At 48.0% G+C, this 13,468-nt stretch overlaps 1 protein-coding gene across 1 annotated transcript; it reads right to left on the bottom strand.

Annotated features, from left to right (window-relative positions):
* Positions 1-8,711: 8,711 nt before the first annotated feature.
* Positions 8,712-9,664, bottom strand: LOC142556387 (uncharacterized). The gene is made up of 2 exons (XM_075667846.1): positions 9,229-9,664; positions 8,712-9,139 (listed from the first exon to the last, which is right to left on the bottom strand). Exons 1-2 carry the CDS (start codon positions 9,662-9,664, stop codon positions 8,712-8,714), a joined length of 864 nt encoding a protein of 287 aa, XP_075523961.1.
* Between the last annotated feature and the right edge of the window lie 3,804 nt (positions 9,665-13,468).

Here is a 13,468-nt window from a genome sequence, read left to right as displayed (position 1 = left end):
ACACTTGGATGCTAGAGCCACCCCATGCCGCTGAAGATCCTCATCGATCGGGAGCCACTGATGCCAGAGTCTCCAGAAGAAGAAAGACATGGTGGGTCTCATCCACCTTGCCCAGCAGGGGATAAAGATATCAGACGGAGGGCCACGTTGACGAACTGGCTCCCAGGCTGATTTCGTCGAGAAAACCCCGTCCGAGCTGTGAATCCGACAGGCAGAATCAGGCTCACCCATCAGAATGGGGAACAAAGTGATGGCCTTTGCAACAGAGAGGGCAACAACAAAGCAAAGACGATCGTAGTCCCAGACCCCCTCTACGAAGAAACTAGAGACGCGGGCCTCACGGTTCCCTCTAACCTCCTTTTGATCGGACAGAGGGGTATCACCAGTCCGATATCCCAGAATGAGATGTCTCCGTGACCAATTCTCCAGCGAATTCCAAGCTCAGCGCGAGGCCGAATCTGTAAGAGGCGCCGCCATGAAGGGGAGATGATCCCACGACAGGGGACACAGGCTGGGTGCAGAGTCTTGCAGTACTTCTGCAGCAGGAACTTCGCCCAAAGGGAAGATCCCTGTCTGAATCTGTACCACAACTTAATAGAGAAGCTGTCCACAAGGTCTTTCAACCTGCGGAAGCCAGACCCCCCTCTAAGGCCGGGAGGCACGAACGGGACCACCAGGCCCAGTGCCATTTCTTCTCTTGCGAGCGAAAGCACCACATGAAGCCATTGAAGATCAGCTCAATCTTCTCCATAATAGCCAGAGGTGGTTGGACCGCCTGAAATAGATAAATTAGGATCGAGAGAAGGACGCTTCTGATAAGAGTCATGCGACTCCCTGGCGAAAGTGTACGAGTCTCCCATCCCTCGAATTTTTTCCTGATCTGAAGCAGGAGGGGCTCGAAAAGCATGAAATTTCTGTGCCCTCGGAATAACGGCGCGCCCAGGTAATTCATAGGGAGGTGCCCCTCAGAAAACCCGGTGATGCGCAGGATGCAGGAGCGGAGGCGCTCCGGGCATCTCGGGGGCAAAATGACGGCACTCTTAACCACATTGACTAGCTGGCCATAGCAGTTCTTGAAGTGCCACAAGAAATCTTTAATGCGCTTCATCCCGCGAGTTCCACCATTTGCAAAAATGTTGACATTATCAGCTTATGCGAGGTGGGAGATCATGATGCCACATCCCGATCGGAAGCGGAGCTCGGGGTGCTGAGAAAACAGGCGATTCAGACCCCGCGAGAGATATTCGGCCCCAAGAACAAAGAGGAGAGGGGACAGGGGGTCGCCCTAGCGAAGCCCCCTGGTCGAGCTAAAGAAACTAGCAGGGGTCCCATTGATGTTGACGGAGAACTTGCAAAGGGATATGCAAGTCGACACCATTGCCACCACCTACTCAGAGAAATCGAACTTCCGGAGTACATCCAGGAGGAACGGCCACTGGACCCTATTGTAGGCCTTGGCCATGTCCAGTTTTAGGATAACATTACCTCCCCGGGTGGGGAGGTTCAGATTATGAGTAAGCTCCTGGGCCAAGAGAATGTTATCCGATATCAGTCTACCCGGAACAAAACCACTCTAATTATGAGAGATGAGGTCTCCGACAACGGTCTTCAACCTTGAATACAAGAGCTTAGAGATGATTTTGTTCGAGACATTGCACAAGCAAATGGGGCGGAAGTCCGTCCACGCGTGTGCGCCTGCCACTTTGGGAATCAGGGTGATCGTGGTGGCGGTGAAACTCTGGGAGATCGGGGAGCCATGAAAAAAATCAAGGACTGCATCAAAAATGTCCTAATGGACTATATCCCAGCAGTGCTGATAGAAAAACGAGGAGTACCCGTCGGGACCAGCCACACTGTCCCTAGGGATGGAGAAAACCACAGCGCGCACCTCCTCCAAGGTGGGGGTGGTGACCAGACTGTTATTCTCAGCTTGCGATATGATCGACGGGAAGTCAGAGAAGTCTGGGTGGTCCAGCACAAAGGGGTCCCCTGTGAGGAGATTTTCAAAGAAAGCAGCCCCGGATCGCTGGATAAGCTCTGGAGATGTGAGACAAGTCCCGTTGTCCCAGATTCTGAAGATTTTATTGGCCACGTGCTTTTTCTTAACCATATTGTGGAAGAGCTTAGTGTTCCTCTCCCCATCTTCCAGCCAATTGCACGCGGCTTTTTGCTTCCAAAAATCAGCCACCACAGCCGTGATATTAGCCAAATCCGCGTTACACTTGGATAGGCTTTGCCAAGGGAGCTCGCTGGGGTCATTCTCGCAGGCCGCCTCTGCGAGTCGCACCAACTTCTCCGCCTCATTGATTTTGTCAAAGATGTTGCCAAAAACATCTCGATTCCACCATTTCAGGTGGTTTTGAAGTCTTTTCAGCTTGGCAAAGAGGCGGAGCATACCAGTCAGGTGGCACGGCAAGTGCCAATTAAGCCTGACGGTTTGGAGAAATTCATGGTGCCGAATCCATATGCTTTGGAACCTAAAAGAGCTAGGTCCACGAGCAAAAATCGGAGCAGAGGCCAGGAGAGGACAGTGATCAGAAACTGTGCGAGGGAGGTGTTGGACTCGAATGGAATTGAAGTGATCTCCCTAGTCTACTGATACGAAGACTCTATCCAGTCTTTTCCAAATGGTTTTATTGGTCCAAGTGAACGAGGACCCTTCAAACCCGGCATCGACTAAACCTGACTGGAGGATGAAGTCGTTGAACTTCTCCGTAGGGAGGGATTGGCCTCCAGAGGTGCCAAGGCACTCGGAAGCATCCCTCACAAAATTGAAATCGCCACCCACAAGCCAGGGGCCACTGGCGGGCTTAACCTGGATGAGGGGATCCCAAAGGTGACGGTGCTCTATGTGGTCGCACTTGGCATAGACAAAGGAGTAAAAGACATTTGCCGGGAGAAAGGCAGCGGAGGCGCGGAGGTGGAGGAACTGATCGTGGTCAAGAAGACGCTCGACCTTGACGTCCTCCGACGAGAAGACCCAGATCTTATTATTCGAATTGGAAATGACCCGATGAAACCCTAACTGTGCAGTCATGAAGCGATGGTCCAAGACGGTCATGGGTTCGAAGATGGCCAAGAGGTTGACACGGTGACGATCCACTAAGGTGTGGAGCCTCTTGAGGGACTTAGTGTTACCTAGTCCCCTGATATTCCAAAGGAGGCAATTCATGAGGAACGAGCAGTAGGGGATCTCGATCTGCATCGAGGGGACCTAGCTCTGCGCCTATTCTTCTTCGGTTGAAAGTCTCCCGATTCAGTTAGGCGTTTATTGACTTGGTTGGACATATCAGTGTCATGAATGTCACTGTCAAAATCGCGCCCATCACAGGACTCAGCGCGACGCCCGTGGAGGTTGGAATCTTCCCCAAAAGGGGATGTGGAGTCAAGAGTGAAATCAGAGTGGGTGGGACCTTGATGATGGACGATCTCTTCTAGAGAATAAGAGGAGATTTCGAGAGGAGAATTAGGATTAAAGAGAGCTCGAGACGACGGGAGAGAGACAGTAGGGATCGAGTGACTACTGTGGTTAGTCACACAGAGAGAAGTGTCAATCATCTGTCTTAACAGGGTTCCCCACAAGTTTAGCAATGGCAAAAAGGCTCTTTTTGTCGTATAAGTGTAACGGCAATTCGGGAAATCTAACCCAGACTGGTGCAATGGGCGATTCTGCCTGAAGTTTGAACTCCGGAGTCCATTTGGAGAAACGGATTCCAAGTGGACCCACAAACATGACACTCTTGGACCAGAGGAGAGCATAGTCAGATTCACATGAGAGAATTATAACCAGAAAACCTTTGGGTAGAAATTTCAGGTTATAAGATCTAGTAAAACCAGCTTTAGAGAAAGCAGCGACTACTAAATTGTTAGGAACAATGGATCGGTTCCCCGAAATTTTCCCTACCAGAGCAAACCTAAAAGGTTCGACCAGAGTAGAAATCATCTTATCAGAAAATCGGATGCCTAATTTCCCATCCACTAGGGATGCCTCCGGAATATCATCCATTGAATTACGGATACCATTGAAACTTTTTTTAATCGATCGAGGTGAGAGAAGGGCTAAAACATCTCGAAAAGACACAACAGGAAGGGCAGGGGACGTACCTGGGAGAGAAGCTGCCGACTTCGCAGCAGTGTTGACCCGCAGGGGTTGACTCGGTAACTAGATCGGGTTGACTCATCGGTGAACGGTCGGAGCAGTGGCGTGGGCCGGCGAAGGGATGAGGGCCACGGAACCGGTGGTGGTACGGAAAGACTCGGTTGGAAAAGGGCCTAACTCGACCGGAAAATCTCTAAAAATCGGTTGACTCACATGGATTTGGGTATTTCCGATCGGCTGATCAAAATCAGAAATTGATGGCTGGGAAATATTACCCATGGATGGTATAGTGTTGGGATAAAAGGAATTGAAAATCGGAGTAGGATTGGTAGGGTACTTGGACGACAAAGTGATCGGCGCTAGGGTTTTGGACGCCAAATTCGTAGATCCAAAATTCCGGTGGCTTCCGAACACGAAACCTGAAATTGGTTGAGGGCTTTTGATGCGACGAATTTTTTCCATTTTTGGGCGAAATTTCAATCGACAATTTGAGGGGGTAACCGAACTCCGTATTACTTGAGTTTTTGATATGTTGTTCCCCTGGAAGAGACGAGTCTGGTGGTACGTCGGACCGGCCAGGAACCGAAGGCGGTGGCGACAGCGACGGCGAAGGTGGCGGCATGTTTAGGCGATTTTTAGGGTGATTTTGAGGTTTTTTACCGAGAGAGCATTCTTCTTTTTTTTTTTGATTGTTTCCAATGCGATGAACTTGTATAATATTTATCAAAGTTTACTTTGTGTTTTAGGGTTTCGGGTTTAGGGTTAGGGGTTTAGGGTTTAGGGGTTTAGGCGTTTAGGGTTTAGGGTTTAGGGATTCAGGGTTTTCAGGGTTTCGGGTTTCGGGTTTCAGGGTTCCGGGTTTCGAGTTTGGGGTTTCGGGTTTTGGGTTTGGGGTTTAGGATTTAGGGTTTTTTTTTCCCGGAAAAAACCGCCGGAAGCGGGGCGGTTAGGCAGACACCTACCTGTATATATCCACAAAAAAATGAACAGTAACAACATAAAGAAAGCCTAAAAGAGGAGGGGGAATAGTCCAAGACCTCCCCAAAAAGGATAATGCAGTAGAAACAATAAAACAAAGCAGCCTAGGGAAATAAATACAGAAGCAAAATAACCCTAGAATACTACCAAAGTGCGCCAAAAACTAATCAAATACTAGCAGCACTAAGACGCAACATGCCGAGGAAGACAAAATGATAACTGTAAGATGAGCGCGGAAACCATGAAGAAACTCTCATCCCGGAGCCATCACCCTGGAGGGTCCAATCTGTCAAAATGAATATAATCTGGTATCTGATAACTGTACGAAGCCCACCAGCCAAAAGAAGATCTGGCCAGAAATTCATTGTACAATGGCGATCAAAGAGCAAAATGAAGGTCGCAGTCCAGCCAGAACAAAAGAGATCCAGCATCTGAAGCAAAAGAATTAGGGGCCCAAACCCAGGAATTAGGAGTCTGACTAAAGTGTGATAACAATGCAGAGGGTCGTCCGAAAAGAACCCCTGAAGCCACCACGACATCCAGCAAACTACTATACAATAACTGATACGGCGGGCAAGGATAACCTGCAGTAAACGCCCACCAGGGACCAGGAAATGTGCCAATGAGAAGCACCAACAGAAATAGTGCTGAGACGATCTGTCTCTGAGGTATGGAAGCCCAGAACGATCAGAACTGGCAAGGATGGAGATGTCTCTAGGTAGGGAAGGACCTAACTCTAAGGTATACTGCCTAAAATGGGCCCTCGTCGCCAAGGCATCCGCCACTGAATTTCCTTCCCGATAAATATGCGATAAATGAACATATCGCCCCCTCATCAGCAAAAGAATCCGAGTAACAAAATGTTCAAGACCCCAACAGCACTGACGGGATCGAATTAAAAGAATAGAAATCCAAGAGTCAGTCTCAATCCAAAGAGGGAAGAGATTAAGATCAGAAGAAATGAGAAGACCCCTCCAAAGAGCCCATAATTCTGCCCAGACATTGGTCCCAACTCCAATGAACTCGCTGAAAGAAACCACCACCTGACCAGAGGAGTCACGAACAACGCCACCAACAGTAGAAGCCCCAGGACTACCTCTCGAACTCCAATCTACATTCAGTTTAAAACACCCAAACGGCGGCCGCAACCAACAGACAATCGTCATTTTATGAACCCTACGCAACTCAACAAAAATCCCCAGCGCTCTCGCAGCCTGCAAAACACCCCGCCAGTGCATGGGCTTAACAGTAGACGCAGCGTGAGAAAGACGCAAATAAGACAAAATCTGAGACTTAACGGTCTCCTCCGATATGTGCAAATGACGGTGTTTCGCATCATTACGAGCCATCCAGAGAAACCATAAAATAATGAATGGCAAAAACTCCTTCACGTGGCCCCTAGGTGTCCACCCCGGATGCCTCTTCCATGCACTGAGGAAGAGTCTTAAATCACTGGTAAGGGGAATACGGACACGAAAAATAGCCCCAAAAAAATGCCATACAGACCGAGCAATTGGGCTATCAATGAAAATGTGCGTGAATGTCTCAGGCATCTCACAGCACTGGCATTTAGACGCCAACTCGAAACCACGACGCTGAAGCACATCGTCAACCGGGAGCCATTGATGCCAAAACCTCCAGAGGGGCCTCAACCAGCTGCCCCAGCAAGGAGTGAGGATATCAGAAACTTGGTTTCTCAAGCGAACAAGCTCCCAAGCAGATTTCAGCGAAAAAACACCGTCAGAACTGGGCACCCAAATAGCCAAATCAGGCTCTCCCGAAGCAATAGGGATCAGAGTAATAGTCTCAGCAACAGAGGGGGGAACAACTGAGCAGAGGAGGTCAAAGTCCCAAGCCCCCTCTGAAAGAAAGTGAGAAACACGGGCACCACGATTTCCCTGAACCACTACCTGACTAGACAAGCGAACATCCCCAAACCAGATGTCATCCGAAAAATAAACATCTCCCATCCCAACTCTCCATCGAATGCCAGACTCAGCACGAGCCCTGATCTTAAGCAAACGACGCCAAGTGGGAGAGATGAACCCACCGGATGAAACATAAGCTTGATGCATCAACTGGCATTATTTTCTCATCATGAATTTGGCCCATAGGGATGAACCTTGACGAAAACGAAACCACAGTTTTATGGAAAAGCTTTCCACAATATCTTTGAGCCTGCGGAAGCTTAGACCCCCTTCATCAACAGGAAGACAGGCACGAGACCACCTCGCCCAATGCCATTTCTTATCCAAGGGTCTGAACCCCCACAGGAAGCAATTAAAAACGGTCTCAAGCCTCTCCATAACTGCCAAAGGTGGCTGGACCACCTGAAACATGTAAATGGGAACCGAAAGGAGGACACTCCGAAGGAGGGTCATACGGCTCCCAGGGGAAAGAGTTTTAAGTTCCCAACCCTCCAACCTCTTACGCACCTACTACAAGAGGGAATCAAAAGGGGAACAATTTCTATTCCCACGGAACAAAGGGACTCCGAGGTACTTAATAGGAAAATGACCCTCCGCAAACCCAGTGATACGAAGGACACGGGAGCGGATATGTCCAGAACATCTTGGAGCAAAATCAAGACGCTTTTAACTGCATTCACCAGCTGCCCCGAGCAGTTTTCATAATGATGCAAAAAATCCATAAGGCACAGCATCTCTCGATTCCCACCATTGGAAAAAATAATGATATCATCAGCATAAGCCAGGTGGGAAACAAGGAGATCACAACCAGATCGGTACCTAATCACAGGATGTTGTCTGTAAAGACGATCAAGCCCACGCGAAAGGTACTCAGCCCCCATAATGTAAAGAAACGGGGACAAACGATCTCCTTGACGGAGGCTTATGGTGGATACAAAAAACCCAGTGAGGGAGCCATTGATATTCACTGAAAAATGACAATGAGAAATGCAGGCAGATATCATCGACACAACCTGCTCAGAAAACCCATAATGCCTCAAAACGTCCAACAAGAAGGACCATTGGACCCTATCATAGGCTTTGGCCATATCCAATTTCAAAATAACATTACTGCCACGAGTGGGGAGAGAGAGACTATGAGTGAGCTCCTGAGCAAGAAGGATATTATCCAAAATCATCCTACCTGGAACAAAGCCACTCTGATTCAACGAGATAAGCCTCTCCACCACATCCCTCAGACGAAAGTACAAAAGTTTGGAAATAATTTTATTCGTCACATTGCACAAGCTGATCGGATGAAAGTCTGACCAAGCATGAGCACCCTCAACTTTGGGAATCAAAGTGATCGTGGTGGCAGTAAACCCCTGTGGCATGGGGCTACCCCGAAAAAAATCAAGGACCACATGCAAAACATCCCGGTGGACGATCTCCCAGCAATACTGAAAGAAAGCCGAAGAGAAACCATCAGGCCCCGCCACACTATCACAATGATGGAGAAAATAGTCGCCCGCACCTCCTCTAAAGAGGGAAGGGCAGCTATACTGGCATTCTCCAAATCCGAAATCACCGAATGGAACTCAGAGAAATCTGGGCAGTCAAGCACAGAAGGATCCCCAGTAAGCAGTTTTTGAAAAAAAGCGGCCCCAGACTGCTGAATAAGCTCAGGGAAAGTAATGCAAGAACCATTATCCTAAATATGGAAAATCTTATTGGCCACCCTTTTTCTTGACCATATTGTGGAAGATTTTGGTATTGTGCTCACCATCCTCTAACCACCTACAAGCGGCTTTTTGCCACCAAAAATCCGCCTCCATGGCGGTAACCCGAGCAAGATCCGCATTGAAATGGGACAAACTAGTCCAATGCAACTCAGAAGGATCAGCCTCGTAAACTTCCTCGGCAAGCCAGATAGCCTGCTCCGCCTCAGCAAGTTTGGCAAAAAGATTACCAAAAACATTCTTATTCCACCATTTCAGGTGGCTCTTGAGACGGTTCAGTTTCACAAAAAGACGGTGCATACCATTCAAATGATACGACAAATTCCAATTAAGCCTCACCGTCTGCAAAAAGCCATGGTGTCTAATCCACATGCTCTGAAAGCGAAAAGAACTCGGGCCACTAACAAAAACCGGGACTGACAAAAAAAAGGGACAATGATCAGAGACTGTACGGCAGAGGTGCTCTACACGTATAGAATGAAAATGATCACCCTAGTCAACAGACACAAAACCCGATCTAAACTCTTCCAAATGATCTTGTTCGTCCACGTGAACGAAGACCCCTCAAAACCAGCATCCACAAGCCTAGAATCCAGAATAAAATGATTGAACTCTTCCATGGGAAGTAGCCTCCCACCGGAAGAACCCAAACACTCGGACGCATTTCTGACTACATTAAAATCACCACCGACAAGACAAGGGCCCTGATCAGGCTTAACCTGAAGCAGGGAATCCCAAAGCTGCCTGCGCTCAATGTAGTGGCACTTAGCATACACAAAAGAACAAAATACATGAGTCGGCAAAAAAGGAGCAGAGACTCTAACATGAAGGAATTGAATGTGATCAAGGAGACACTCAACCATCACACCCTCAGCAAACAAAACCCAGATATAACCCGATGAATTCGATATAACTCTAGAGAAACCAAAACGACGAGTCATAAACGAACATCAAGATCAATCATAGGTTCCAAAATAGCCAAAATCTGAACTCTCTTTTTTTTGACATAGGCATGAAGCCTTTGTTGAGATTCCGAGCTCCGGAGCCCCCTGACATTCCATATGAGAAGATTCATGGAGAACGGGCAAAAGAATCACCCTGTCTCTTTTTACGCAACCGATGAAAAGCATTCTCCTTTCTTTTCTTAATGTCCGACATATCAGAGTCCAGAGCACGGCCTTCAGACCTACAACCATCACCGGTCTCCGAATATTGATCAAATTCCTGATCAGTATCTCCAGCAGATTCCAGCCGGAAGACCAGTTCACTAACTGAAGGGCCCTGCCTAGCAACCAATTCCTCTACCATAGAGGAGGCATCATCGAGGGACGGAGGATTAGAGGGAATGGAATGACTACAGTGATTCAAAGTGCAAGGCCCTGGAATATCGAACACATTCATCATACAAGTAGACTGAACCCCATGGGCAACCGCACAATAAACAGAATGCAACCCTTCCTCAACGACCCCACCACTGGGGTCCACACCCTCATTAAGAACATACTCAAATTGGATCACACCAGAAGGACCAACACCTGCATCCGCCATATAACCACTTGGAGGATTTGTACCCACAACTTCTAACCCAACAGGATCTTGCTCCGCATCCTGCCCAAGCGAGAGCACTTCAAAAGGTTTGATTCAAGAGGATCCTTCCTCGGAAGAGCCTGTCTAACTGGTCTCTTTCTCCCTCTACGCCTGGGACCCATGCCATTTCTCTGAAGCTGGGGCTAGGTTCCCAGGTTAAAATCAGCAGTAACACCTCCTTGAGGGGCAGACTCTGTGGAGGTGGGATGCTGACCAGGAGCACGGTCAGCAGGCTTAGTACGAACGGGTTTTGGATTCTTTCCATGGGATGGTCGAATGACCCAGCATTTTGCAATCCCTGCAATATCCCGGGATGTGCTCATAAATGACTTCAATTTCTTGAACATGATCATCCCAACGCACCCAAACTTCTTTGACTGGTGGTTCCAACACATTCATTTCAACACAGACTCGAGCAAAAGCACCCCGAGAAGTGTCTGCAGTCTGATCGTCCATTTTCACTGGTTTCCCCACAATCTTGGCTAAAGCAAAGAGACTTTTCTAAGAAAACAAATGGAGGGGAAGACCCGGGAAACGGATCCAAACAGGGGCAATGGGTGACTCCTCCTGAAGATTAAACTCTGGCGTCCATTTAGAGAAGCGGATCGACAGAGGACCCACCTGCATAATTCCCTTAGCTCAAAAAAACGCGTAATCTTCTTCACAAGCAAGTGTAAGAATTAAAAAACCTCTGGGCATGAACTTTAAATCAAAGGATCTCACTAGTCCCAACTTGGAAAAAGCAGTAGAAATACCCGAATTAGGAACTAGAGATCTATTACCCGAAATTTTGCCCACCAAAGCAAATTTGAAAGATTCAGCCAGTGAAGAAATTACCTCTTCCGAGAATTGTAGACCCGGTTTACCATTCCTAAGAGTCGGCACAGGCATATCCTCTATTGAGTTGTGCAATTCTTCAAAACTTTTCTTGGCCGTCCTAGGGGATGATGGCGCCAGGATATCACGGAACGACACAGTAGGCTGAACCTGCACACTCAGACCAGATTTGACTGCAGCATCACTAGGCTTGACTGCCGAGTCAACTCGTCCAACCCGCTGGGTCGACTCCACTGAGTTAACCCTCGAGTTACATGCCTGAAGACCACAGTGGGATGGCGACGGTGTAAGGAGCTCAGAACCGGTATCGATTCCGAGAGAACCAGCCATTGGAGGGGTAGATTGAAGCAAAGATTGAGGCGAAATCCGATTTTGCCCTAGGATTTGGGGGTTTCCGACCGATGGCCGGAACCAGAAATTGAAGGGGGTAAAACCCTACCCAAGACTGGACGACCAATCTGTGAAGAGGAATTGAAAAAATACGCCGGGACGGCGCCAGAAATCGGAGACGAATGATACGTGAAATTGACGCCGGGCTCTGGAATCGTAGATCTAAAATCGTCGGCGACTGAGAACGACGTTGGGGTTGAAACAGTTGTCATTGTGATTGTCTGGGAGTGGGCATCATAGATCGGGGATGGGATTGAACCAATATTGCAAGAATCGGCCGGAATCGAAGGGAGCATTTCCGGCGATTTGATGAACAGTGAAGGCATCACTTTGCACGCCGATTCCGATTGATATACTGACTTGTTGAGAGTGGGGCTTGTACCAATGGAACCGTCTGACATAGGCAATTCAAGTGATGGCTGTCCGGCGTCGGGAGGAGCAGTACACGACACCGGCGAAATATTGGATGAAAATGGCTCATTTTCAATCGGTAATATGAAAGGGTTGCCGGACTCCGATGATGCTGAATTTTGGGTATGATGACCGCCGTGAGAAGGCGGTTCTGGTGGTAGGTGGCGCCAGTCAGGATCCGGCGACGGTGACATGGTGGCGGAGGGAATTTTAGGTTTACGTTTAGGGTTTAGGGTTTCGGGTTTAGGGTTTTAGGGTTTAGGGTTTAGGGTTTTTTTTTTCTTTTTTTTTTAATCTCTGAGACAAGCATATGACTACTGGCAGGATCAACCAGGTAGCATTCCATGTCGACTTCTGGAACTGCATGGACAAATCCAAAGCAGCAACAACTGTCGTTCACACGAAGCGTGGGACGCTTTTTTTGGGGAAAATAGAGACCGATGACGCCTCGTACCCACGAGGTACTCCATGAACGAGAGAACGAACGTGGTGCCACTGACCCCAACAACCCAGGATCACCATTGGAGCCATCAGGTGTTGGTTCATGACATTTGCTTCGAAGTCCACCTTAAAACACGGCCCAAGGGCTCGCTTCTTGAGGCGAAAGTTTCCTACTATTCCGACGGATTCCAACACTTTGGGCACATAACGCAGGAAACCAAGCTCGGCCAACCGATGTTTTTCCTAATCTCGAGAACCAATCACTGGAAAAGCATGCCGGATACATTTTCGCTGCACAAGCAGAGACCACATGTAACCCGTACACACCCACCACCACTCACGTGTAGGTTTAGGGTTTAGGGGTTAGGGGTTAGGGTTTAGGGTTTATGGTTTTTTTTTTAAAGAAAACACCGCCGGAAGCGGGGGGTTAGGCAGACCCCTACCTGTATATATCATCAATCACCAAAATACAATAAAAACCTAAAGAGATGGTGACTACACCAAGACCTCTTAAAAGGCAAGTCAAACTAAGCATACAAACATAAATACCTAGGGTGGCAAATACAAGCCTGAAACTAATCCCTAGGAAACGCGAATAATACAAATAAACACCTAAGAACATCGCTAGATACATGAAAATAAAACCAAACCTATCTAAACAATAATGATCCAGCTCAGAAGTTGGTCCAAAAGACCATCAATGGGACCCATCTCTGAGCCGTCTGTCAATATAAGTCCAAACTGAAAAATACATCCTATTCGGAGATCGGGCTGCTGTACAAGATCCCGCAGTCAAAATAGTAAGCAGTTGGAAAGTCACTGTGCAAAAACGGTCGAAGCCCAAAAGGAGGACCGTAATCCAGCTCAAGTCAGAGAAGCTCCTAATCCCAAGATGAGAGAGAGAACTAACGGAGCTCATCAAGTCCAAAATACAAGCATGAATCACGCGACTGTAACTCTGATAAAAAAAAGATAACCAATAGAAAACATCTAGAGCCACCAATGCTTGCAGCAAAAGTAGACAATAGATAATCCCGACATGAATGGAGCTCCAAGCCATATAATCCACTGAGAGAAAA

Source organism: Primulina tabacum, chromosome 9, assembly GCF_025594145.1.
Source record: "Primulina tabacum isolate GXHZ01 chromosome 9, ASM2559414v2, whole genome shotgun sequence".
Lineage (NCBI taxonomy): Eukaryota > Viridiplantae > Streptophyta > Magnoliopsida > Lamiales > Gesneriaceae > Primulina > Primulina tabacum.
Note: the sequence above shows the minus strand (reverse complement) of the source record. Positions and strands in the feature narration are given on the sequence as shown.